This window comes from Aquila chrysaetos, chromosome 10 (assembly GCF_900496995.4).
Source record: "Aquila chrysaetos chrysaetos chromosome 10, bAquChr1.4, whole genome shotgun sequence".
Lineage (NCBI taxonomy): Eukaryota > Metazoa > Chordata > Aves > Accipitriformes > Accipitridae > Aquila > Aquila chrysaetos.
The window spans coordinates 41,154,618-41,182,524 of NC_044013.1; the positions used below are offsets into that span (position 1 = coordinate 41,154,618).

General features: G+C 48.7%; 1 protein-coding gene across 3 annotated transcripts; it reads left to right on the plus strand.

The window, feature by feature from the left end:
• DHRS11 (dehydrogenase/reductase 11) lies at nucleotides 1–27,680 on the plus strand. Of its 3 annotated transcripts, none has more exons than XM_030028954.2 (7): nucleotides 1–179; nucleotides 15,238–15,447; nucleotides 21,456–21,550; nucleotides 22,009–22,138; nucleotides 22,803–22,895; nucleotides 23,556–23,621; nucleotides 24,633–27,680. In XM_030028954.2, the coding sequence occupies exons 1-7, from the start codon at nucleotides 48–50 to the stop codon at nucleotides 24,672–24,674; spliced, it is 768 nt and encodes a 255-aa protein (XP_029884814.1). In that variant the 5' UTR covers nucleotides 1–47; the 3' UTR covers nucleotides 24,675–27,680. The 3 variants fall into 3 exon arrangements, with proteins under 3 accessions (XP_029884814.1, XP_029884815.1, XP_040982926.1); XM_030028955.2 differs by lacking the exon at nucleotides 1–179 and adding an exon at nucleotides 7,325–7,360; XM_041126992.1 differs by lacking the exon at nucleotides 1–179 and adding an exon at nucleotides 8,050–8,115.
• Nucleotides 27,681–27,907: the final 227 nt, after the last annotated feature.

The following is a 27,907-nucleotide window of genomic DNA, read 5'->3' on the forward strand; positions in this document are numbered from 1 at the left end:
GGGCGGCGCATTGTGCGCGGCGGCGGCGGCGGGGCCGGGCCGGGGCCATGGAGCGCTGGACCGGGCGCGTCGCGCTGGTTACCGGCGCCTCCGTGGGCATCGGCGCGGCCGTGGCGCGGGCTCTGGTGCAGCACGGCATGAAGGTGGTGGGGTGCGCTCGTAGCGTCGACAAGATCGAGGTACCGGGGTTGGGGCCGGGCCCGCGGGCTGCGTGAGGCGGCGGCGGCGGCGGCGGGCCGGGCCGGGTGCCGCCGGTCGGTTCAGCCCCGCTCCGGGCGGTGAACGGTGGCCGGAGCCTCCCCGGGTTGTGCCGGGACCGGTTCCCTCCCGGGTCCCACCGGCGCTCGCAGGTCGGTCCCCGCCTCCGTGGGGGCCGGGCTGCCGGCCCGGTTCTCGGCCCCCTGCTACGGGGACGAGCCGGCTCCGGCTGGTGCGTGGGGGCTTCCCCGGGTGGGCGCCTTCACGGGGGGCCCTGTGGGGTTTTTCCTGGCTCGGAGGAGCAGGGACGGTCAGTCGGAAGTTGCTCGAGGAGCAGGTTCAGTTTTGGGGCGGTTTGGTTTTGGGTTTTTTTTTTTAGTTGGTGGTGTTTTTTTTGAGCTGCTTCTTATCGAGGTTTAAAATAGCATCTGGGTGCCTGGCCCTGCGGTGGGCTGTGGGTCTTGGCTGCGAAACGTTTAAGGGCATGTTAAATCCCGCTCGCTTTCCAATGTCTGAACGCTGGCCTTCAGGAGTTGGGACCCTTTTATGAGTTAAGGTTAAAAGAGGGTTTTGGTCCTTAACGTGCTGTTGACCCCTAGGACGAGCATCTCTAAGAGCTAAGTCAAAAACCTCATGACCTTGGCTTAAAAATAAAGATGCTTAAAAGAAATAGTTTCTGTGGGTTCCTTTTTTGTAGTTGGATGCATTTGTAGGCTTCACCTCACAACGGCACGAGCTAAAGCCTAGTTACTTTCCAAGAAGTTTCCTCTGAGGGAGGAAAAAAGTTACAGTCAGACAGCTTAAACGTTGTCATCTTGGTTGTTTGGTGCCTGCTGAGCCAAAGGAGATTTATACGAACATCCAGTGTTTGTATTTCCTTAGCAAAGGTGATAAGGACTCCCTATGCACAGTTGACCACACCAAGAATAAATTGTCCAAAAAAATCATGGAAAACAAGGCTTGACGTTGCTGGTGTTGCTGAGAAGTGGGGTTAAATAAAGAAATGCTCGGAAGAAACAAAACTTTTTCCGTTCTTCATCATGAATCAGAAGGACACCTCTTGCAGAGAGGAGAAAATACACCCGCGTGACTTAGTTAACTGTCCTTTGGGGCTTGCTTCTAACTTTGGACTTCCCGACATTTTGATACTGTGGTTTACAGGGAAAGCCGAGCTCTCCAAAGGCTTTCCCGCGTGTGGCTGATGGTGTTTAATGTACTTCCATAGCCTGGCTTCATGAGGCTGTTGTAGCCTCACAGTACCTGGTAAAGGGTGCTGTAAAGGATGCCGTTGTTTCACATTCCTCTCCAAAAAACGACAGAAAAGCCATTTCCAATATTGCCGTTTCCAATATTGTCCATTCTTTGGATTTTCTTTTGAAATCTTTTGATTTTATTTGGTAAAGAAAATCAGTGGAACTTATGTTTTCCTTCAGTGCTACAGAGGAGTTTCCTTCCTTTCTAAAGCCTGAAAGCCTTCCTTTCTGAAACTTTTCTGGCTAAAATACAGTATGGATTTAAGAAAGAGCAGTCTTTTAAAGGCTTTCCCTTTTTATTTGAATCTGCACAAAACGCAATCGTGTTTTATATAGGTGATATATGGCCTTGTGTGGTATGCACATGTACTGAGCAATGCTGACTGTCTTCCAAGTCTCTTGTTACTGTCGTGTTTCAAAAACTTGTGTTCAACCCCACAGCTAATGTTTGTCCCTGCTTCATTCTTTCTCCTGTCCTCTCTAAGGGCTGAATTGTGTTTGCACGGTCATTTGTTTTGGTAGGTGGCCGGACTGTGTTTTGCTCCGTTGCTATTCTGGTTTTATTTATTGTGAAGCATGTTTCTGTAAAGAGGAAGAAAATCCCAGAGGTGCTGCTCGCTCGGGGAAGGGAAGGTGGTGAAGCACGAGGTGGTCCAGGCTCGCTCTGGGAACAGGTCCATCACCTTGGGCTGGCTGCCAGGGATGCTTGTGTCAGCACAGATGAGGCTTCTTACCGACTCCTGCCATGCCTTCAGAGCAGAGTTGTTGATGATAACTAAGCTCTCCTCCAGGAGCTTCACTTTGTGGTTTTTTCCTTTAAAAAAAAAAGGAGGAAGATGTTCAGGCTTCAGACTATTGAGCTCATACTGGGACTTGGGACTTTGGACGTGGCTGTAAGAAGCCATCTCGAGGAGCAGACGTTGGCGTTGCTTGCAGGGATGACCATGCTCCGGCTGGCATGGCGGGTGATGAAGCCAGACCCCATTTCGGGAGCTGCCGGTGGGGCTCCTGCCTGCTGGAGGGGCTTCGGATGCTCCGGGCAGTAGGAAGGCAACGGGAAGGTCCGTGCTGTCGGCGCTCTGCGAGCATGTCGTTACCTTGATTAGTTATTGTATAACCAGATCTATCCACAAAATACACTCATCTGTTATCTCCGGCTGCTGATTTTCCAAGGCATTGTTGGTCAGGAGCCGGAGGACGGCATCCTTGCAAGAAGCTGGGGGGGGGGTTCGAAGGATGTGCTAATTCGGGGAGAGTGGCTCACACGTAAAGGGCGGGATGGGGAAAGCGGTGCTGATGTTCAGGGCTGGGGCGCGGTGACGGAGGGACGAAAGGAGAGAAATACAAAGGAGCTGAAGGCTTGGTGTTGTTACATGTAAATAAAGGAGAGGTTAGAGCATCACGGCCATAATTGCTGCAGGACAAATCTTGTTGCTGTATACAATTGAATAATTCGCTCAATACCACTGTGGATAATGGTGTATGGGGGAGCGAACCCCCAAAATAAATCAAGGCAGCTTGAAATGGAAAGAGTGCAAATGGTATAGTTTAAACCCAGGAATACAGTACTCATTTTGTAGCACATAAGCATATGTTTTCATTAATGCTATGCACTAGTCATCCATTTTAAGGTAAAGTGGCTGGAACCACTCTGTATGGTGGTTTTATAACCTACTGTAAACTGGTGACTGAAAGAGTATGTTGTCTTGCGGGGAATTTAACTCGGGCAATAAATGCTGTGTCAAGATTTCTTAATCTCTTGGAAAATCAGATAAGGGCTTGAGGCAAGATAATGAAGGAATTGCAAAGTTGCGGTTTTGGTATTAAACCTGTGTCACGACTCCAGTGCTCTTCGTTTGACTTTTGAAATAAAAATGTTAATGGCTTACAAAACCTGCAAAAGTATCTTTTTTTTTTTCTTTTTCTTTTTTTCCATCCACTGGCTCTGTAGAAAAGCCACGCGCTCAACTTGCCTTGAGTTAGTGCTCTGGCTGACTTTGGTGGTATCGTTTCAAAACTGGATTTGATTTTTCTTTTGTCACATCCTCATACATGCAGGCATGGCAAACGCAGGCTCTGGCAGCTGGGTTTCCCCTCTGTAATCCTATCTAGCCCTTTAAACCAGTGTTGACCCTCCTGCAGTCCTTGCTCATAAGCAGCCTTGTGTTCCCCACTCGTGCCACTTTTGTGAGTGGAGGCTCTTCGTGTGGGTCATCCAACAGTAACTTTAATAGTCAGACTTTGAGGAATAAAATATAATTAAAATGGCTTTATTTTACTTTTGCATGCCAGGAGGTACTAACAGCTGTCATAGACATTTTGGCATGTGTTCTTGCTGAGTGTTTTCTGCTGTTCACATACCTACACATGTTCCAAGTCAGGAGCGAGTGTAAGTGCCTTAATGAATTAGCCAAGAGTTTTTAGCAGCCTGTAAGACCAGGCTTTGGTGGAAACTGCTCCCTATTAGATGATTACATTCACAGGGACCCCTCGCTGATCACTTGGGTCTCCGGCCTGCGAGAAGACTTGCTGTGATTTAATGACTTGCCACAGCTTAGCTGGTATGCAATAGTACGTTAAGCCACAGTCACTCCATCGCACAAACAAAAGGCAGAGTATCTCTCAGCGCTTTTGATGGCTTCGCTACAAGGCTCTTCAACTTTCTTCTTCCTGATGTTTTCCAGAAATTTGTATTTCGTGTCTGACTTCTTGCAGCAGCACAAAAAAGGGAGAGAGTTTCCCCATGCGTGGGACAAAACGTTTCCCCCCTGGCTGGCAAACCATTCTCTGGTCTTTTTTTCAGCATGATGGATAAGTTTTGTCTTGCAGTGTTCTTCCCCTGGGGTGGGGGAATACTTGGGAGGGTTTGTGGTAAATGTTGGGTCTGGCTCGGAGGCATGGTAAAGGCATCGAGGTACTCCAGCGCTTTTCTTTTGGAGCACAGGAAGGCACAAGACAGGGAGCTGTTTCCAAAGAGTTTGCAGTTGACGCTTGGTATTACACTCTTTTTTTTTATAATAAAATTTAATTTTATGTATTTTTATATTTACTTCTACATTTGTAGAGAATGGCAAAAGTGCTGGCAGGAGTTCTCCCTCCGGCCCCGGTGTTGGAGCACTGGATCCGTGCATGCATTGTGGCTGTGTGACCAGGGCCATTGCCGATGGGAGAAGCTGTGGTTGGCGCAGTCCCACCTGCTTCAGGTCATGCAGCACCTCATGCTGCTGCACTCAGTTTTTCTAGAAATCTTCCAGCACCTCGTTCATTGCTTTGATACCTTGCTGTAGGGTAGCCAGCGGCATCTGTCACTTATTTTGTGATTTTTTTTTTTTTTTTTTTTTTTTTTTCAAATTTTGCTTTTTTCCCAGCACCTTCCAAGTGTTGTTAATTCATCACTTGGAACAGACTCATCTGGAGAGGTGCAGGAAGTCAGACAGTTCCTGCAGTCCTTCATATCACTGCTGGAAATAGCTGAGCTGGCGGGGTTATGGCATCGGGTTGGAGCGTACGGAGCTGTGTGACTCCAGCATGCCGACCCTGGGCTCCCAGTCTGCGATGGGAATGCCTTGGGTCCGCTGCAGGCCAAAAAACAAAGCGTCCGGCTGCTCCCGGGAGACCAGTGAGCATCCCCTGAAGCTGCGGAACCTGGCTGCTCTGCCAGAGGGGCAGGATGTTGGTGGGGGAACCCGCTGCCCTCCCAGAGCAGCGAGGCTGTGTCGCAGGGAGATCGGGGCCCTTGGGCAATGTCTTGCTTCTAGGTGTTGGAGAGATTTAATCGTGGATGTCGTGTTCTAAAAAAAATATTTTTTTTTTTCTTTGTTGGGGTTCGGAGAGCGAGCTGTGCAGGAAGCAATAAATGTGGTTTAAAATACAAGGTTTAACCGATTAATTCTAATGCATTTGTGACAGTTATTGATCAAAGGTAACATTTATAACCAGGGACTGCATTGTCAAGGTTAGATCTTGCTCAAGAAATAGCCTTTGATAAGCTGAGCTATTGATTGCAGATTCGAGCAGTCCAATCTCTGAAGAGGCTAGTGCTCTTTTCGTGAAGCAGCGCCGTGCTGGTGTGGGAGGAGGAAGAAGTAGCCAAGCCTTCTACCTGGGAGCTGAGCACCCCGAGTAGCCGTTTGCGGGCTGGCTGATCACTTCCACCGGTCGCTGCCCCGGCCGTAAGGTACCAGGGAGGCTCTCGACCCCTTCGGTGCTCCAAGGCGATTAATTAACGGCTAAATTGTTTCATAGTAGCTGAACGTGGAATTTAATGACATTGCGTGCAAACCATGTTGATGGCTTGGAGGTCAACTGGTTAAAATTTTGGCCTCCCCCTGTGAGTGTGTGTCGGGGAGGGGGGGGGTCGAGCTGTGGATGTCCCTGCAGTGCTGGGTGTCCATGGTGGGGTCTGTCCCTCTGCCCTACAGCTGGGGCTGGGTCTCATGGGGTGTTCCCGAAAACACAGGTTTCACCCTCCGTGCCCACGCTGTCTTAATCTTGTGCCTTAACAGCAACGGGCTCGTGGCTGAACGCGAGAGGCATGAATTTTGGTGCCTGGCTCCCATCCGTCGGGCAGCCTGGCTGAGGCCGCCCGCTCCTGTCCTCCCCGTGCCGAAGGTGGGTGAGCCGCTGTCCCCAAACCCTCGTCGTGGACCTCGTCGCTCCCCATCTCCTCTTGCCCTGGACCCCTTGCTCTCCTGGCATGCAGGCTGCAGAGCTGCTGGGCTGCGTGGTGGCCCGATGAATTACTTTTTAAGGCAGGAGGAGCAACTCCAGGCCGGATAATCCCAAGGCACGGTCTCCATGTAGATGAATGACCTTCAGCATCTCCTTGGCCTCTGGAAGGGCTTGTTTTGTGTTTTGCGAAGGCCTTGCCTCAGGGATGGTGGGTACTCAAGGCCTCTGAGGTGCTTTTATTGCCGTTTGTCCCTGACCAGATCCTTTCCTGATAAATACGACAGAGATCCCCTAATTGCTGTCCTGAGCAGTGGGAACAAATGCTTTGCTGGCCTGATGGTTTTCCTCAGCCTTGAAGCTCAGGAGGCACGTGGGGGGAGGGTTGCTTTTAAACCGGGTTGGATTCATCCTCCTTCCCCCAAAACGTGCTTTAAAAACATCTTATTGCAGCAGCCCCCCCTTACCCGCTTCTCTTCTGCTCCCTTTGGCTTTGCAATAGAGCAGCGATACTGGGGTATGTCTTGCTTGCAGCCCTAAAAATAAGTAATAACTGAGCCTTTCCTGGGATTTTGGAGGTGTGGTGGGGTGCTTGTTCTGCCTTTGCCTTGCTGTGTAACAAGGCAGATCAGATAGCTGTCTTGTGCCTCAGTTTCCCCGTGTAAAACCTGGCAGCTGCTGCCCTGGGGAGGTGGGAAGGCTGTACAGGAGCAGTGTTCAGACATGGAGGGGGCTTTCTGGCCTGTGTTTCGGGTTTATGGAAAGTGTCCCGGGGCAGGGAGGTCTGGACGCAGCCGGCACAGTGTTGGGGAATAAATATGATGGTGGTTTTCCTCGGGCTTGTTAATAGTTTAAGCTCCGCAGAAAGTAGCGGCTGTGCTAAAGTCGAGCTTTAACCCTTGCTCCTGCCAGTGTCCATGTGGGAAGTGTTAATGGTAATTTCCTGGCTCTCAATATCATTATTTTGCCTTGGTCAGTCCTAGGTGGGTTTGCGCCCACCCTGGTTCTGTAGGGTAAAATGGGACCAGGGTGCTGCGGGAGCAGGGGACCTGCGGTCTTACTCCTTCAGCCAGACTTTTCTCCCTGTTAGGCTCGTGCAGATCAGCTGCAGCTCTGTTCAGCTTAACTGGGGATTAGCATTGGCATAGATGTGAGCGGCGCTGAGCCCGCTGTGTCCGGTGGCGTTGGCGTTGGTACAGATGTTTAATCGCGGCACCTGCAGCTGTGCAGCGATGGAAATGGTAATCCCTGCTGTCGCTGCTGCTTGCTCCAACCACGGCTGGGCTGGGGCGTGTGGGAGCCTTCGTCGCGCTTGTTGGTGGGCCGTAAATCTGGGGTGTATTAAAATTCAGGACTCGTCACCTGAATTTTGGTACTGGGGAGCGTTGGGAGCTGGTGGCGGAAGGCCCGCTCCTCTCCTAGTGTGTGTTAATCTGTCTTTTCAGAAGAAGATTTGTTGAGGATTACACGGGTGCAGGATGGGAGCCGATGAGACAGAGATGTGTCGGGACCGTAGCTCTCGCCCTGCCCTCGCAGCAGGAACGCTTGCTGCCGTATGGATGGCGCTGGGGGAGAATGGGAAAACACCCAGCTCCGTGAGCTTTGGAGAAAAGCCAGGGCTGTGCTGCGGGGTGTTGAGAGGGGAAAAGGCCGATCTCATGGTCTGACGGCGAGGACCTGCTGTTCTGGTACGGCTGTTTCGGTGACAGCGGTGGGTGCTTTGCAGATGGCCGTGCTGACAGGCGTGTTGTGTCGCAGCGAGGTGTAGGGCTTGGCCAAGCTCTGGGAGCCCAGCGGCCGCAGTCGATGCTCAAGTTTTCCTGGGCCCCCAAGCAAGGAGGTCAGAGCTCACCGGTGGGTTATCATCTGCTGCTGCTTTGTCTCGCAGGTGGGGATGCTGGGGCTGGGAAGGGGGAAAGCCTCCCGGTGAGCTTGTGACGGAGCTGGGAATGAGTCCTGGCTGTCCTCGGGAGTGCTTCCGAGTCTCACCCACAAGGTACGGTGATATACTCCATTACAACATATGTTCTTCAGGGTGGGCACGTGCTGATGGTTTCCATGGACCTCAGATAACACCCTAGATCTTTAGGGTATTGCTAGGCATCTCAGACCTTCCTTGCTGCAAGATTAGGTGGAGTTTGATTTAATTAAAATAACTAAATAAATTTTTTTTGACTTCCTAAGCGTAGTGGAGGTGTGCTCGCCTGTGGTGGAGATGACACAGAAGGCATGTGCCGTGATCTGAGGGTGTCAGGCTGAAGCTCAGGCTTGGCTCTGCCCTCCGAGTGGTGTGTTTGCAGGTTGCCTTGGAAATCTGCGCTCGAACGGGCGGCGATCCAGCCTGCGACACGTGGACCTGCGTCGGGTCTGCTGCGTGCAGGCACTTGGGTGTCTTGGAGCTACGTGGTCTTTGAACCCTGCTTGTGAAGGCAGCCAAGGGCTGGTGGAGGACTGCAAGTGGCTGCAATACAGCAGCTTCAGTCTTAGTAATATTGAGTACTGGGGTTCTTTGAGGAAGGAGAGCATTTACGTGCCTGGCTGCGTGGGAACCTGCTTTATGCATGTTGGAGCTGAAGAGCAGGCAGGCACCTATGATGCTTGTTTTAGGATAGTCATACCTCAGAATAAGCAAGAGATATTGCTCTAATGAGCTGTCATTGTAGGAGCAGCGTATTTCCTCCTCCCCCACGCCAGCCTGTAGCAACGTGATCTGAGCAAGCAGTAAAAAAAAAAGTGCCTTCAGCTTTGACGTAAGGAGCGATTGTTTGAATGCCTTAAGGTAGCAGGGACGTTCAGGGCAGCGTAAATGGGGCGATTTGGCTCGTGTGTATGACACTGGAAATTTAAAAATAAGTGAGCTAGGAAAACATAGTCTTGGATGTTGGATGTTTAACTACTGAAAATGTGCAGGGAGCAGAGAGGGCTTGGAAAAAAGCAGTGTGAGTCTGGAGCAGTCTGGGAGGACAATTACCAGTACTGGGAAGACACGACTGCTCAACCAGACCCCTGTTTAGCAGGGAGTCTGGCTTCAGTGCCTGGGATGAAACCAGCTGAGTGGCTTCCTTGAGCCACGCTGCACCCACGGGCAGGAGATGGGCAGGAGATGCCACTTGGCCCCTACAGAGCCTGTGGGACGGGTTTGCTGGGCGAAGGGCAGGTACCGTGTTGATGTTCAGTGTCCAGAGCCTGGGTAGCATCAAGGAGACATCACAGAAAGCTGATGCCAGGGGTGTGCCAAGATGTAACTTTGCCTGGTCTCTGGTGGGTATTGTGAATCGTGGCAGCTCCACGGGCGTGAGGATCCTGGCAGGAGGGAGGGCTGCTGTGCCGTGCCATGCCATGCCACCCTGATGGTGACCGTGGTCACGACTATCTGGCTGGGACTATTACCCCTTAGATGCCTCTCCACAGTCTGCTTCTTGCTACTGGAACTTGATAAACAGCAAAGAGGTCCAAGAGGTTCCCCAGGGTTTTATTCCCTTCTCTTCCACAGCATGAGATCTGATTTTTCTGGGTTATTTATTATATAAGTACTGATTTTGTATGCCACCTCTGAGTCTTTGCAAGGACTGTAAAATCAGTATGTTTAGGATGATACAGGGTGAAAAAAAACACATACAGGGACTTAAATTTTGTCCAAGTTTTGATTGCTTTTTCCTCTGCCTGTGCTGAGAGGTGGGTGGGTTTCTGGAGCAGTGTGAAAGATTCAGACTGCTCTAGGAAGGGGCTCAGTGTGATTATCTTCATTTTACAGATAGGGAAACAGCTCTGAATCTTGCCCGTGGTCACAGAGCACACTATGGAAATAAACCCCAGTCTAGTGCTTTATTCACTATATATCTCTTCCTCTATTATACTGTTGCACTGGTGTTAAATCTTAATTAAAAGAAGCTTCAAAGTTGCCAATCAGTAAAATGAAAGGATTTGTAAGCCCCCAGTTTTCTTTCACAACTGTGTTGCTCTTCGTTAGGATTTTTCTCCTTCATTTCCTTTAGACAGCAAAAGTAATTGGGGTGACTTTGGTTTCTTTCCAGTTGGTTTCTTGGTACAGCCTTGTATTTAAGCATAAGCAAAATCAGTAGGATGCAAGTACCTGTGATGAATGGCAGGTCAGATTAAAAATTACCTAATGGTTTCTTCTGGCTTTAATCTCTCTGAACTAAATGTGTCTGAAGTTAATAGGATGGTTTGCCAAATAAAGCCCTACGTGACTCTTTTCTTTTTTTCCTCCCCTTAAGAGTCCCCTTAAAAGTTTATATCAATTAGTTTTGTAAAACCATTTTACCAAGACTGAATCTAAATGCATGGCACTGTGCCCTTTACAAGTGTCGTAGGCACAAAGAGCATTAACCCCTTCTTGGGAGAACTGATGTATTCTTAACATACAGAAAATGTCCCATAAATGTGAGGCATCCTTTTAGACCTCTAAAAGCAGACAACTAAATAGTACATAGTAAGCATCATGACCAGGTATTCTTCTTTGTCTTTCTTACATGTAGGTAGGTGTTAGGTGGTTTTTTTCATTTGCTCATGCATTCATCCAACACCGTTGGAAGCTGAAATAAATCATGGCGATGTCAGTGGAAAAATTGGTGTCTAAGCAAGAGGCACATCGCAGCCTGCGTATCTAGTGCATACTGCCGTATTGGCTTGCTATATCACATGAGTAGTTTAGATGCCCTTTGTGGAAAGCTAGTCTTCCATGGATGTTGCAGAACTTGCCGGGTACTGTGTTCATGCTGGGTAGCGTATCAGAATTACAGGGGCGAGGGCTTGCATCCGTGGCAGTGGATGGCTCTAGGTTAAACATTTTAATGCATAGGGTATCTGTTTCTTATTTATGTTGCATTATGCCAGTTTGTACCAGTAGCTATAGTACCTGGCTGTCCGTTTCCAAGCATCCAGTGGTAACAGTGTGGTATAGAGATGCTCAGGTCTTGTTTCAAAGCTCCATCCCCAGCTGCTGGAGGTGTACTGGCCCTCGTATGTATTGGTGTTGCGTTACGTGGTCACTCTCAAGTTGCTAATGAAACCTGGAAAACCAACTTTTTTATTCCCCACCCCCCTCCGCCTTGTGCGTGTGGTGTGCTTAAAGTGGAATGAGCATTAATTGAGTGACTTAACGGGTGCTCTGAAAAAATATTGCAAGCTCCCTAATTCAGAGAGTTCCTTTACATAAGTCTTCTCTTGCAAACTTGCCCGCAGTTGATGTTTCTTTGAAGAGCCTGTGATGACTCTTTATCTGTAGATGGTTGAAGCACGTTCAGCTCTGCCTGGATGTCAGTGGTGTTCAGCACTTCATTTTCAAAGAGAATTTGTTAACACAAGTGTAGCCTGAGAGATGAAAGGATCTGTGTTGAGTCTCGTTTGAGGCGGCGAGACGCCAGACAGGAAAAGAAGGATCTTGAGAGATATTTGATTTCTCTGGTCAGTTGTGGCAGAGAAGTCTTTCTCTGAATGAGAAAGAGCTTTCTCTTGGTGTACCTAAGACATAAGCTAAGGAGATTGCCTGGGAAAACAGGATGGACAACTCTACCACAATAGCCACTGCTGTCCAGAGCACTCCTTGTTTCATCTCCTCCTTCATCTGGGTTGCTGTGCTGCAGCCCGTGGTGTTTAGACCCTGTCTGCCTCCATCGAGGAGCTGTACTGAACAGTGAAAGGTTTCACCGAGTAGTGAAAAGTGACAGCTGAACATGGAAATGGAGATATTAAACACAGCATTTCCCTCTGGGCTGTAGATGAGCTTGTCTGTCCTTTCCCGTCCATGCTGATGGGCCCTGCTTTCTTCCAGCCAGCTCTCCTGGCATGAGTCCTCTTTTGGGACATTTGTCCCAATCCCTTGTGCTTGTGTGTCTCATCTTTTAAAATCATTGGCGTTGCTTGATTCAAGTTCAGCAGGGCTGAGTTCAGCTGGACCGGTTCCTGCCATGAACTGTAAGCTTTCCTCCCCGCAGCTCTGCGATGCACCATGATGCTCAGCCTCCGGTTGTAATGGGTGCCCTGTTTTTCCTTTCTGAGTGTGATTATGCTAACTTTGAAAGGCAGCACCCTGCTTTACTAGTGACGAGCACTGACACCAGCAGTGAAAATTGAAGGCACCACTGGAAAGATAACTCAACCTAGCTCTCGTTCAAGCAAACTAAACACAGCCTGGCAATTTCAGGAGGTGCCAGGACACTAGCCCTCTTCCAAGAGCAAGTTAAGACCATACTTCTGGCCATAACCTGGTGAACTAGGAAGAAAAAGTGCCAGACGTGAGCCGTGGTACTTTACGAGCAAATACTGAATGGGATGGATCCCTTAGTGGAGTGCTTGAGTTTGGCAGTCAGATGGAGAGAGCTCTGAAGCTGTCACCTTGGTGCCAGGTTATGAAGAATGTGGTTGAGGGCTCCTTGCCCATTTTTGTCTCCTGTATCTTTGCAGGAAGAAGGCCCCATCTCTGGAGTGGTTTAGCACCTTCCAGCAGCCCTTCATACTGCTTTTAATTTTTAAATGCTGCTCTTGCAGATTTTTCTCCCAACTGTTTTCTCAAGTGTGTACTCTGATCTTTAAAAAGTATATATTTTTCTACTATTATCAGCGCATAATCAACAAGATTGCATGTATAGCAAAGTGAAACCAGCCCCGGGAGGGTACAGAGAGGTACAATTCAGTCCCAGGTGTACCTTTGTTCTCCGTCGGGCAGAAATATTGTCTAGCTCAGCCCAAGCAGAGCTCTCCAGAGAGCATGATGCTGTTGGGATGTATCGATCTCTGGGCTGAACTCAGCATGTCTGTCCCCTTCTTGCTTGGTGCTGTGAGAGCAATAATAATAATTCTTATGTTACTGCAATGCCTTGACTGAAGCGGTACCCAGAAAAGAGAGCGGCTTCTGGACCAGACCCTTAGACCAGGGCTGGTTTCGGCTTGTGGTCTGTGAAAGCTGTGGATTGCTGTGAAAGGCAAATCAGAAAAGCTTAAACTTGCTGTTCAGGGACTTGGCCCACCTCTGCGGTGGTCTTACGTATGGAGAAAGATTGAAAATCATTTACTGAACACAGCCACTCACCTCAAAGTAATTAAAATTAATGTGCTTGGGGCACAGAGAGGGGTTTGGAGGTCCTGGCTTGTCTGTCCCTCTCCCAGTGAGGATGCTCAGCCCTGCTCTGTGTAAAACTAGGCTAAGAGAAAGTTGGTCACAGAAAAAGCCACCAAAAAAGAGCACACTTTATGATTTGGAGTTGGGAGCCAATTCACATCTTCAGGTGGATTTTTTTCACCTTTTTGGACTTTGTGGCATCTAACCAAGTTGCCAGCCCTCCTTGTTACCGAGGCACGTGGCTGTCCTGTGTTGTGCTGGCTGGGGAGCAGAAAGCTGATTCTAACAAAACTGCAGGGACCAGGACCTGCAGGTTTCCTGGGCATGCTGGCATCTGATCTGTGGGATGGCATGCATTGGAGGCCAGCTGGATGGGAGCTGGGCCCGTGCTTTGGTTTGGCATTTGCCAGGTCCTGTGGTGTTTGTGAATTAATGCAGCCCCACAAGCTCTCCTGCCAGCCTGTGCCAGGGGAGCAGGTGCCATGCTGTCTCTGATTTTTTTTTTTTTTTTTTTTTCCTTCTCTTTCCACTTTCCCTTATGTTCCATCTCTTTTTTCTTTGGTCTAATGTTTGTTTCAGAATTTGGACATCAGGCTGGCTGATGAACTCTGTGAATGTCACCAATGCTGGGTGTTTTGGGGGGCAAGTCTGCCTCTGCAGCAGCCGCCAAAAGGCCAACTCTGCTAAATGAAAGGGGCAGGGGACCCTGGGGCTTGCTAGCTTCCCCTGGGAGAAAGACACCTTCGATACTCTGGTTTGTCACTCCTGCTTTCATGAGAGCGAGTGTGTCTAAGGCCAGCGTGGCTCTCCAGGCTCTTCCCCGTGTCAGTACACATGGTGGGGCTGGTTTCAGCATCTGCTTTCTCCAAAATGTGGCAATTTCTCCATGGATCCTCCTGGAGGGCCAGGAGGGGGCTGGACCAGTCTGGGAGGTGATGCTGTACCTCAGAGCAAGCAAAAAAAAGTCAACATCCCTCTGGTGTGAGCCAGCCCAGTGGTGTTTTGGGTGCTTCTGGGTACCGTGGCTGGTGCCCTGGCTTCCCTGCATCCTTGTTTCTGGCTGAGGCTGGGTGAGCTCCAGGGCAGGCGCTCTGCTCCGAGCTCGGCTGGGGCCGGGCTGTTCCACAGCCACCTTCATGTGCAATCACCGTCCAGCGTCCTCCGCTTCCAGCCAGGCAACTCCTGTGCTGGGCCTCGCTCCTCTTTTTATAAACGGCTGTGAATTGCAGTCCTTGGTATGCAGGGAGGAGCCGGGAGGAGTGGGAAAGCTGCCTCTGGCAGGAGGAGAGCTTTATTGCACCCGCTGAAATGTCACGTTGGTGAAACCGCCGCAGGCGATGGCGTTCGAGTGATTTGGTGGACGTTTGTAGCCAGAGTCCATCTCTCCGCAGAAACCAGACATCACGTGGCTCTCGCCTCACGCTGGAAGCTGTCACTGTCGCTAATATGACACATCAGAGATGAGATGCTGCTTCTCATTAGCATCAGGGGGTAAAGGGCATCCTCCAGAGGATTTGGCGCGGTGGCTGCCGCATCATTAACGCAGGCGGCCAGCAGCAGCTCTTGGCCTTTCATTTGCTTTATATCATCTAGTCTGATAAAAGATCTGGATGCTTGGAATAATTGTTGGTAATGGCTAACGAGGAATTGTCAGGCATGCGATTGCCACGTCTTTTATCCGCGCAGCAGTGTGGCAGACTTGCAGCCTGGTGCCACGGCAGTATATATTTGTTTTTTGCCAACACCTGCTCACCTCAACCTGCGTTGCCTGGGGTGATGGACGAGCATGGAGTGTGTCCTCAAGTTTAATAACTTAAAGGCCAAAGCGCTCAGACTGTCATGTATATCGATATTTCTTTTTTCTTAATTAGCATTTACAATTATTCTTCCCTCGTGCCTGCTTTTAAGACAGGCTCACCGGGAAGCCTGCCGTGTTTTGTTAGCCCTGGGGTGTGTTTTTAAGCAAATGGCTGGATAAGCTACTCCATGAGGAAAGGAGGCCAATGGCTGTTTTCTTCCTTCTTTTCTATTCCCTAGAAATTGGCGGCTGAATGCCAGAGTGCCGGCTATCCGGGGACCCTCATCCCGTACAAATGCGATCTCTCCAACGAAGAGGAGATCCTGTCGATGTTCTCTGCCATCAAGACCCTTCATCAAGGAGTTGATGTCTGCATCAACAACGCGGGGCTGGCTCGCCCGGAGCCCCTGCTCTCGGGGAAAACGGAGGGCTGGCGGACGATGATAGACGTGAGTAGTGCCACTGGGAGAGCGGGAACTGTGCTAGATTTTTATTTCTTCTGGCCACCAGCAGCGTTGTCCCCATCTACTTATTTCACATGTGCAGAGCTGAGGACCTGCTTCCCATCTGGCTCTGACACGGCCTGGGTTTGCTGATTGAGAAGTGGAAAGACATCATGCACTCCTGAGCCACATGCCTTCAGCTTGGAGTATGAAAACATTCAATACCTTCAGCAGCGTTTTTTCCTTTAGCTCGATGGCTTTCTGAAGGGTGATGAGCCTCACTTTTTTTTTTTTTCTTCAGTAAAATAGGAAATTGAATGCCAAGCACTGGCTTTTGTAGCTAATCCTGTTAGTTGTGGCAGTGGGTTGTAAAATGGGCAGATTCTTTTTAGCTTAAAAAGCTATAATGCTTTTTGTCTTTATAGCTTAATTTTCTGCCCATAATCTGGTTAGAGCTGGATATGAATGAGGCAATTTCATATGCTGAACTGGGAGTTTGTGCAAATGGTCCATGCCATTTACTAGCAGCGCTTCTCCCTGGGTCTTGCTGTCCTGAGGTGCTGCTGTGCATCTTTTTGGGACTTCACCATCTTTTGTCATTATGTGATGGCCCTTTTCTGTACATAGCAGTGGTAGCCACAGCTGTGGGACCCCAGGCCAGTTTGCGTGCCCTGGCAACAGCCCTTTTGTACTGGCCTTCCTGCAGCTCTGGCCGGTGAGATGCTGAAACAGGAGCTTTTCACGAAGGTGATTTTCCCCTCCTGTACTTTTGCACGTGAAAGCATTATCTTCATATGAACAGGAGTCAAACTCATGGCTTTGAGTAAGTCTTGTAGAACCTCCAGCAGCTATGGGAGCTTGTCCTAGTGAAGGAAAAGACATGTCTATTTGAAGAGCTGCTTGAAGCTGTAAGCTTGGGGCCTCTACGTCTGACAGCGGAGTCAGACAGGATCTGTGGGCTCCTGTGGCAGCTGGTGTCTGTTCATCCAGCAGTAGTTTCAGGGACTGTGTAAAGCAAAACAGAGAGGCACATCGAGGCCTCAGACTCCTGCTGCCAGGGCAAGAACTGCCATATCCTGGCTAATTAAGTTCTTGTTAGGATTTTGGCTGGTCTGCTGGCTGCTGTGACTGCAGCCAAAGCGAGCTCAGCTCAGCTTTGTCTGCCCAGCCGGGCTTTTGTGGGTTGCCCAGCCTGGGTCACTGCACAGCCGCATCTTCCCGTCCCTGGTTGCCATGGAGTCTTTAAAGAAAATGAAGTGAAGTGTAGCTGAGGCTGAGCTGGTACAAAGCAGGGCACTTCCCAGTGTTGTCTCGCTGCAAGCCTGGCCCTGCGGGTCGCCTGCGCCTTGTAAACTCCTTGTCCTGGTCACTGTGATCACATCTTGTGTGGATGCCTCTGTGGATGCTGCGTGTCCCTCGTGCTCATTTGTCTTTGTTCGCACGCATGGCTTTTGCCAGCTGAAGGCCCTTCCCCTCTCTGTGCTCCTTTCCCTGGCTCCTCAGGTGGGAGTGCTCCCTTTATCTCACCTTCCGCCACTTTTAGGGAGAAAGATTTTTGGAACGGGGATTGTCCTGTGTGAAACACTCCAGTGTTGGTATTCACGGTGGCTCAAAGTTTGGGAGCCTGTGGCATCCCCCTCCTTGCGGGTGCTGCTGTGTGCACCCTTTGGAGCTGCTTCGGGGTGACAGATGGGGTGGAAGGAGAGGCAAGGTGGTGGCTCTACAAGAGCAGCATTAGGAAACCAGGCTGGGGACATGTTTTATTCCCAGAGGTGATCTGTATGGCTATATCTGCTGTCATTGCTTCACAAAAATGCTGTTGTAGCACTAGGAACAGACCTGAGACACACCCGAGCTTTCTTCCTATACTGCCGGATTTTTTTCCTCTGACCAGCTTCCCAGCAGCTGGTGGGTTTGCTCTTGTGTGTAATTGAATAACACTTGTACCTTTAATGCAAAGGTGAAGCCCTGGGACACTGTAGAGCCAAGCGCTTCACCCACCTCAGCCTAGGCAGCCTGACAAGCCTGGGCTTTGCTTTTTAGCCTGCTGGGAGGCGGTAAAAATAGCTCAGGGTTTTTCCTTTTGCTGTGTGCTCCCGTTTTGTGGCAGCAACCTCCCTGCTTGGGAATCTCGCTCTCCAAGCGTGCCGTGGCTGTGCAAGCACCGGCGTGGCAGTGGGGTTTGAGGAGGGATCTGCAGTGACAGCTCTCCCCGCTGTGGCACGCCAGCCCCAGGGAAACACTCACCAGGCCTATTTCTCCTACATGCTCTGAAGCTCTCGGAGGGTCAGGACGGGGGAAGGTTGCCAGCACCTTTCATGGGCCACTGGGCTTTGCAGAGCTGAGCGGGAGCAGGGAGGCTTCTTCCAAAGGTCGCTTGGAGAAAGGTGTTAGAGAGCAGCACCGTTTGAGATGCTGTTGGAGAGTTTCAGTGTACTTCTGGGCTGCAAGACAGGAAAAGTTTCTAAACAGCCATCGATCTATCGATTTAGGAGGCATTAGGGCCTTAAATTAAAGGCATTTTTTTCTTTTTGGTAAATTGATTTTTGTTTCCATGCATTTTTTATGAGCTTTGAGGCTCTGTCTCCTTCCAGGCTCCCCTCTCAGTATACCTATTCCATAAAATTTCTTGCGATACATCTAACAGTCGAAATCAGGTTATCATTTACTTATTCCTCCTATTTTTTAATGTTCCAGTTCCTTATTGTCTGGTATTTATTCCCAAGGGGGGAGCTGCTTCTCCTTGGGCTGCAGGAGTCGTATGTTAGGAATTGTGTCTCCGTTGCTTTACAGCAGCACAGAGCCCAGCGTTACCAGCCGGTAAATTTGGTGTGTATGCAGGAGGGAGCGTGTTATCGCAGGCAGGTTCTAAGCCCATCATCTTTTGGTTCGCAGCTTCCCCCCTTTTCTCTCTACTTGTTTGTGAGGTTGTGCTTGACATGAGGCTGGAGCAAAGTCCTCCAGCCGTCCCTGATCCAAGCGGGAGTAGCCGGGGCTGGGTGCTGTGTACACACTGACTCCAGGCTCTGGGATTTGAACAGCTCCTTCATGTTTTACCTACTGACCTTTACAGCCAGGAATTCAAGCTGAACTTTCCATTTGCACTGTTCAGGGCACAAAGGACTGCAGCACGCATCCTCTCCCTCCTCTAGACGCTAAATGGGTTTGATTCTTCTTGGCATTATTCATTGACCAGCAAGGCTCTGTTCTCCTTGCTTTTATATACCATCTGTGCAGAGATATGTTTTCTGTAACCTGTGTTTTTATATACGCTTAGGAGCTGGGATACTCATTTTGATGCCTTAGAAAAGGCTGATTCTGGGAAGTGAAATGCTCAGTGCTTCCAGGAACAGGATCTTTTATGTTCTCCCAACCTGGCAATTGGACCTCATTAATTACTAGAAAATGTGCCTTCATTGTTTCTGTTGCATTAGCACACACACGTGGCAGTCACAGACCTGCTGCCTTGTGCAGTGTGCTGTGCAAAGGCAGAGCGCAGATTTGTTAGCCATCTTTGCTAAGGGACCTTTGAACCTTTTGCTCTAAAAATAGGAACGAGGCTGAAAAATGTCTTGCGTGGATATTTGTTAACAACAGCCTTTAGATTGTTTCTCAAAGCGATACAGCCCTAAGCCTTGCTCATTTTCCAGGCACATTTTTAGGTTCCCGAGTGCCTGTTCCGTGTTTTGAAATGGGATTTCACCCAAAAATCCTGTGGGTGCTCTCGGGAAAAGGCAGCGAGGCAATTCCAGCTCAGTTGCCTTCCAGCCAGTTGTTTTGTTGTACCACGGTGTCTTGCTGTACAGGCTCTGGACTTTCCCATGTGGCTGTTGATTAGTATCTTGCTTTGCCAGTGGTTGTCAAAATGTTGTAATTCTACCCACACAAGGAAGCATTGCTCAGCATGAATCACAGCGTTGGAGCCGGCTCTCAGGCTTTAGGCTGATGTTACCCTCTAGTGGCCTACGGAGATGGAGTAGAATCAGGGAGTGACTGCACTAAAGATGTGGTGCCTGGTGGGTTCAGGGCGTCTTGGGGCAGGGAGGAAAGCAGGGATGTTGCTCGTCATGAAGGCTTTTTATACTAAAAGTTGCCTGTATCCATATTTGAAAGGACTGGCTCCTCACTTGGTTAGTGTATCAGACTGGAGCGGGTTACTCCTGCTTTCCTTGACCACCTTACTGTAAAATCCAGAAGCCTTCCATGCCCTGCCTGCTCTGGGCTTTGCTCCAATGCTGAGGTGCTGCTTCTGCTGACATGTCTGCTAACTTTCTTCCTTGCACAGCCAAGGTAAATCTTCAACCTGGTGCCAGGGAATTATCTCTGTAGTTCCAGGTATGATCACTGACATATCCGGCAGTGACTGTGTGCTCAACCAAAGTGCACTTGGATGAGGATGATGACTCAACTTGTTGTGTTGCCTGGGTACCCCAAGATCAGATAAGCATGCTATTTATCTATCGCCAAGACAAAAACTCACGAGCATGGCCTCTAGCAATGAATGGGAAATAACGACCGAGACAAAAGCAGTGACCGAAGATCCTTCAGCTGACCCCGCTCGTCCTTTGTGTGCTGCTCAGTAATTACATCTCCCGAATCCATCCCTTTCTGCCTCTTACTTTCTGGTCTCCAAACTAATGTTCCTCTCTTGCATGTCCTTTTGTGCTAGCAAGTCATAGTTAGCCTGCCCCATTCTTGCTTACAAGTTTCACAGCGATGATAGATAGCCAACCCTCTCATGTATCCTTTGCTCGCTGTCCACATGGCCTTGTTCCTGCTGCTCCTCCCATTTATAGTTGCATCTGACTTCTGATTCATCAGAAATTTAGTTCTTCCTGAATATTTAGTTGACAGTGGTGTTTTTAGACCTGTCTGGCCTGCTTATTTAGTTAGCAAAGTGACATGCCATTAGGTAGGACACCTGGCAGTGTGTCTTGCCTTGAAACGGTGTTACATCCTTTCTAGAGGGCTTCAGCAGACACCTTCTACCTTTCAGCCACTTTTCCAAGTCTAAACCACTATAAACTTGAGCAGTTAGCACTGCTGCTGAGACAGCTTGCTCATCAGTCTTGCACACACCTCTGGGTGCTTTGTATTCCAGCTGGGGGAATTTCCATACCTCTGTCTTCCTGGAAACTTTGACTCTGTGTTTTATGGTCAGCAAATGCTCAAGGCATCTGCACATTAACGATGGCACATTGCAGAGGTGATATGACTGAGTTTAACCAAGCAACAGTGTGCTGGGCAGTGCTGGTCCAAAGAGCAAGAGCCTGGAAAGCTCTGGATCCTGTGCTAAAGGACTGGATAAGTTGCCATGTCCTTTCTTCCTTGGCTTATCCAGTTAGGGCTGAGGAAAATGTCAGCGGACAGGGTGACAGACTGGTGGCTTTCGTATCTGCGGGGTTACTTACCCGCTCTGGCCTTCCCCATGGCACAATGTGATCTTTGGCTTCATTTGTGCACAGGAGGCTCTTTGCTGGCTGTGTGGTTTGCAGTGCCTCTGAGTGCCTGGCGCTCTGACAGGCGATATCTGGGGATTTCCTCGTTAACTAACTGACCTAATTACCTGCTGTTAGTGTCCTATCAGCTGCCCAAACACCAGTGTGCTCAGTGCTGTACAAAATAAACAACTTTGTCTCCTGGACAGAGTGCTGACTGTGGGGAAGTGGGTTCGTTCTCCCTTATATTGCACTCTACCCTCACACTTGCCCGTAAAACAATTAAGTCCATTAATTTCTGGCAGAGACCAAGGCTGTCTCACAAAACTGGGTATCTGTGCCTCCCCTGCCCAAACCCCTTGTGACTGCAGCCCTGAGCTTGGTCGCAGCGTGATGTGGGGTGTGCAGCAGGCGTGCAGTGCGCGTATGCGCATTTCCCTCTGTTGGCGTTTGCAGGAATTGCTGTGGGTCGGGGACTGGAACCTGCATCCGCAGCTTTGGGCGTGCGGGGGGCAAGTCAAAGGGTGCCAGGCAGGGCTGCTGGTCTTAGTTGCTTCTTCTTTTCTCTTCCCTCAGGTCAATGTGATGGCTGTGAGCATCTGCACCCGAGAGGCCTACCAGTCCATGAAAGAGAGAAACATCGATGATGGGCATATTATTAACATTAACAGGTATGCAGGGGGGAATGTGGGATCAGCCACGTGGGCCTCCTCCTCCCCACCTTGCAGTGAGGATTTAAGCAGTGGTGCTTTGACCTTGGAGTGGGCTGATGGTGCCCAAGCAGGGGTTTTCCAAGGATTGCAATGGTTGATTTTCAAACTACTGTTTTTTAACCTCTGCTGGTCTAAATGCAAGAAAGACTGAACCAGGGAGGAAAGGATAATGCCAACCACTTGCAATGGTGTAGGGCTGAAGATTGAAAGTTCTTGACCAGCTCCAGAAAACAGCTGTGTCGAGAGGAACCTCTGGTGGTGTGTGTTTCCTGCAGGAGCAGAGAATTCCTCACGTAGCCACCATCTCAGTGTCTCTTTCTGTTTGTTACGGTGGTTTGAATATCCTGTTGGTTCCTTCTCAGGACTCTGCTTGCTCCCCCACCTCTCAGCACTTTTCCTTTCTGCTCTCTTCTCAGCATGAATGGCCACAGCGTCGTGCCACAGTCGGTGGTGCATTTTTACAGTGCCACCAAGTATGCAGTTACAGCCCTCACGGAGGGGCTGAGGCAAGAACTCAGAGAAGCAAAGACTCATATACGAGCTACAGTGAGTACTGTGGGCTCTCTTCTGCTGTCCTGCTTTTGTGGGTGGTAGAGAGCTGGCAGGCTTTATGGGGCAGAGGTTTTCCCTTTGGAAAACAGGCAAGGAAATGCAAAAATAGTGCTCAGCACACTGGGAACGTTCAAGTCCTGTGGCCAACTGTCCCTGGCCACCTCTCTTTCCCAGGCAGAGAGAGACAGGTGCAGAAGGCATGGCAGCAATGAGCTGTGTCAGGGAATAAACTTTTTGGGTGCACAAAGTGGGCAGTTCCTTGTTGGGGAGCGAAGGGGGCTCATGACAGCAGAGGGAGGCAGTCAGCAGGGCTGTTTGCTCTCATTCAGGACTTGAATCTCAGAAGTGAGGTGTCCAGATGTTAATTTGTATTGCAAGCTTTTCCATCATTTTCTCTGCTTCTCTGTCCCTTTGGGACATGAAGAGGGAAGTACCCATCAGCAGTTTCCCAGAGGTACCTGCCACAACAGTCATTAAGGCAAAGTCTGCTGTCTTAAACTATTCCCCTAGAAAAAGGGTGGAGAGGGAGAACAATAGAAAGGGGACTGGGGTTTTTTTTTGGCTTTTTCAGTGCTAAAAAGTTTTCTCTCCTTTTCTTTTATTCTTTTATTGAAGGAGAATTACAAATCCTATTAGGATGTGCTCTGCTTTTTTCCAGTGTATATCTCCAGGACTGGTGGAAACGGGATTTGCTTTTAAACTTCATGATAATGACCCCGAGAGAGCTGCTGCAACCTATGAGAGCATTCGGGTAGGACATGGAGAAATGGAAACAGAGGGAAGTGGCTCTGATTATAGTTTTAACACTCTCTCTCCTGGCTAGTAGCACAAGGAACTAGTTCTGCAGAGTGCCCAGTGCTTTCCAGGATGTAATCAGCATCCCCAAAGTCTCGGCACTCAAACCTCAGATTTTGCACTGATACTTACACGCTATGTAGATTTTTCATTCAGGTTCAGTTTCCCATTCCTATATTTTTCCTTTTATTCTGATGTTCCCGTAAATAAATATCAGTCAGCTTTGGCATTTGGCAGGCTATGACTTCTTTATTGAAGAGAAGATATGTAAGCAAACATGCCTACACAAGGAGAAATGTGAGAGCATGTTGTCTTGCAGGTGGCTAGCACAAGATTTCTTGTGCTTTTCTGGGAATTTTTGATAAGGATGGCAATGCCTGACCTGGCAGAATTACTGTGCCAGTAATAAGATTATTCACAGCAAATGGAGAACTATCAGCACCAGACATGGCCTTTGTTAAATTTTTAATGGATTCTTTTTTTCCTGCTTGCTTGCATCTTTTTGACATGCCCCAGTGACACTGTCGAAACTCGTTATTGATGGCTAGGAAAGGAGCAATCTTGTGGTTAACTTTGAGGTGCCCTTTGACTGAGAATCTCTTTCCTGTCTTTCCAGTGTCTCAAAGCTGAAGATATGGCTAACGCTGTCATATATGTCCTCAGTGCCCCACCTCATGTACAGGTAGGCTGTGGTTGGGTTGGAGGACTGCTGTGGGTGGCTGAAGGCAGAGTGGGTAATTGCTGCCCTGACATTTGCTAATCAGCATTGCGGCCGCTGTGTCAGGTGTGTGCTTAGCAGAGCCTGGGCTGGGGATTAGCAGTGATCACGTTTGTTTACACTTCCCTTATGGCAGCTATAGGATTGCGCCGCTTGGGCTGCTTGCAGCCCTGCGGATCCAGCAAAGGCTGCTCTGACCCCAGAGAAGGACTGCGCGAGGCAGGGGGAACAGGAGGGATATGGGCGTGTTTTGCTCTTTTTTTGGATGGTGCTGTCTGAGACTTGCTGACAGTCTTGCAACTGGGTCAGGTTCTGCCAGCTGCCGGATAACATGTTGGGCCTGATCCTGCCAAGTGCTGTGCACCTCCCCAAGGGTGGTGTGAGGTGCTTGTGCTGCCAGCGGGACTTCCCTCCTGTGAAGCAAGAAATAAGTGACCAGCTCTGAGCTGGAGCCGGGAGGAGGCAGAAGCAGTGTCCAAGTTTAGTATATGCAACATAAAAGTTCCTGTTGCAAAAGCAAACTTTGATCATGAGGGGTTTAGCAGCCCCTTGAGTGAACTCTGCGCCTCTGGAGCAAGACGTGGCCGTCTTGACATCGGATCAGTAGTGATAGCTGGCCTTCTTGTCTTACGAAGATAAAAAGTCCTGCCCATGGCCGATCAAGCAGTGCTTCTGCTTGACCTGCTGTGAGCAGGACCAAACTAAAGACTTGAACCATGAGAGTTTATGTATAATCAGTGTCATCTTGCACTCTTTTCTGTGCATGTTTGTGCTTTTATTCCTTCCACTAAATGCAGAGCAGTCACATTCACCTTAATTTATTTCTAATATCTCAGTTAAGCAGGCTCATTTCTGGTCACAGAAACTTTCTTCATGTGCAGCTTGCCATTGTAATGGTGCAGCATGGAAGTGCCCAGTGCAGGATTTAAAATGGACTTCAGTGCTCCGGTAAAATCCTGTGTTGGTCTCTTCTAGATTGGAGATATACAGATGAGGCCCACGGAGCAGATATCATAGCAAATGAAGAGGACCGTGAGCAGCACCGTGTATCCACTCCACTTCAAACCCTCTGGCAATTTAGGGTTTTGTCGGCTGGCTAGCAACATTTTAATCAAGTTCCAAGGATCACGTTTGAAGAATTCTTTTTCTCTCCCTCTCTCTGAGCTGGTGCTGGTGCTGAGCCAGTTTAAAAAGAAATAGTAGTGGGTCTCTTTCTCCCCCACTCCTTTCTGAAACTGCTTAAGAGTAAAATGTATTTGAAAATAATGCAGGGAAGTGGTTTGTGGAAGATTGTTGTCTCCAGGCTGGTTTATTCTTCCTTTTGCTTTCTTTTCAAGGTTTGTTTGATCTTATTTGCTGATGCTGTGTCTGGACATCGGTGAAGTGGCACAAAATGTCTGCCAGCTTCAGTGTGCTTAGGGTTTGAGATTTTCAGTGGATGTCATGCATGAATCCATCTAAATTTTGGGTTTATTTTCATCACATTGATTACTGATGGTAATGATGCATGTGATATTTTCTACTTCTTTTATACTCCACTGCCCTAAAGCCAGTGTACAATCTCACCCACCTCCCCAAACCCTCCTTTCCCATTCACATGAATTATGCCTGCCAAGTTTGAGGAAGTATAAATGTGTGTGCTTGCTATTTCTCTTTCTTTCTAGGTAGGTAGGTAAATAGTTGGAGGAAAAGTACCTGTACTTCTGCAGGTTAGAATGATCATCTAAGTGGCATAGTTACAGTAAGAGTGAGTTGTTTGGTATTTTTAATAAAAACTAAATGTGTGCTGTCTTGTGATCACCTCTATCCTTGGTATCATCTCCCAGCACTCTTGATGTTTTTGTATGTGATATTTGCATGCATTGACACTTTTCTGGAAATATTGATCGGTCTTAGAAAGATGTATGGTGCTGTTTAAATGCTGGTGCTGATGAGTTGGAAATGTTGAAAGTTTGTTTATATGCAGAGATACAAACTCGGAGAGAGAGAGAGTGAAATGAACCATGCCGAAGCTGTCCGAAATGAAAAGATATTAGTAGGGGCATTTGCCTATGAAGCAGCAGGTAAAAGGTCTGGTTCAGATCTCATACTAGTTCTACGCTGGTGCAGCCCCATTGTTTTGCTCTGGATTTATTCTAACTTGAGGGAGAAGAGAATCAGCCTCAAAGCTGATACATGCAGAGCTGGAGACGACTTGAGTTGTCTTAAGACTCTTGCAGTGTGGCAGAAACACGTCTGTGTGTAGTCTCTGCTGCAGAGCTATGGAGCTGTTAAAGTATATGTTGCCTTAAGATTGCAGACTCGCTCCTGCTGCACTCTGGACTTTCTGTAGTGTTTCGGAAGGCAAACCGTTGGTTTAGGTGGAGTAGGTAGGGTCAGTTGATTGGAGCGGAGGATTGGGAGCCAGAGAAACTTGGGTTGGATTGTTTTGCTTACACCAGTATAGCTCTGTGGGAGTTCATCTGTGTTACACCACCGTAAGGGAGACCAGCACTGGGCCACTACATCATGAGTTTCAACTCCCTGTAAAGCCTTGGGCAAGTCACTTTACCTCTCTGCCTCAGTTTCCCCGTCTGTAAAATGGGGATAATAATACTTACCTACCTCACAGGGGTGTTGTGAGGACTCACAAACTTTTGTAAAGCACTTTGAATATGAGAAGCGCTATGTAAGTGCTGAGTGTTGATATGAAGTATTATTATTAATTAAATCTTGTGATACATAGAATTCCTTGTGCCAAAGGTGAGCTACTGTGGAAGGATACAAGGAGAAAACTGATAAAATGTTCCTTTGTAATGGCAAAACAAATGCAATTTGCCCCTTTTTTTCGTCTTTATAAATACATGCTCATGGTGTGTTCTGTCCATTCCTCATCAGTCACCAGTTTCTACTGGCAAGTACACATAGCGTCATCTCTGGATTTGGCTTTCTAACTTACTGTGAGTGACATTCATGCCCTGTGGTGCAGTCTCGCACTGCTGTAATGCACTGCCCTCTTCCACCTTGCCGAGGTGGTGGCTTTGTGTGGGTTCTTTGCACAGAGCTGGGTTTCACCCCCAGCATTGGGTTAGATAGTGTCCCGCAAGGAGCGGCCAGTCCAGGTCTGCACACAGCCAGCGATCCTCACTGCAGCAGAGAGCCTGCGCCAGCTGGAAAAGCTCTTCAGTCTCCGTGCCACCGTGATCCTCAATTCGGAGGCACTTGGCTAAGGAAGGTTCAGGCACTACTGTGCTTTTTTATAACGTCCCTGTGATGTTCAGCTAGACTTGATATGAAAACTCCTAGTGTTTTCTGTAGGGCTTCTTTTGCAGGAGCCTGTTGAAATTCAGCAGATTCGCTGTGCAGTGTGTGCCATCTTTTTAAAGAGAAGATGGTTGCACTAGGAGTTGGAGGCCAAAAAAACAAGTTGAGAAATGAGGAACTTCTGAGCAGAAAAAATACAAGCAGGGATGTGGGTACCACTGGTGAAACATCTGAATTGGTGGCTGCAACTGTGTACAAAGTTAAGCAGATGTTGAAATGCGTGGCTGAAGAGAGACCCAACTTAGCTTTCTGCTCTGCAAAAGGAGGCTTCAGAGAGAATTGCTTAAAATGTAAGGCCTTGAAAAAGGGCCAGTGTGGGTAGTTGCTCCCTGCAAATACAACCTGGCTGACCTGCAGCCCTGGAAGTTTGGGTTTTTCTTCCCCAAGAACATTTGTAACATTTGCAAGTCTATAAAATAACCTTGAAATGATATCCAGTATATTTTTCCATTTCAAATGTGTTTTTAGGGGATAATTCCTGCTGCCCGTTAACTTCCCACGTGAAGCGCGGCCTGTGGAGGGGTTTGTTGCGGGTTGTCTGGCCGCTCTGCCTTGCGTAACCTGGTGGCACCTTGAGCCACCTTCCTGGGATGAGATGGGATTGGCAGCACGACTCTGAGGCATTTAAAAACCCCGAACAGGAGGGTGGACCGTGTAATTTATCAGTAGGTTTCTAATTGTGAACTGTAAAATAAAGAATAAAAAGAGAGGCACACTGTGGTTCTTTTGTTGTGTGTATGGTAGTTTTTGTGTTAAAACATACCATCCTTTTTACTGTTCACAGCTAAACCTTTCTTTTGTGAAGAGTTCAAACAGAAATGTGTGGGTTTGGTTCTTTGTGAGAAAAACTGTAATTGCTTTCTAGAGCAGAATAGCATCCAGTTGTTTCACGGATAACCTGTGGAGGTTGGACTCGCCTGTCCTTGTTCAAATGAAGCCGCACTCCA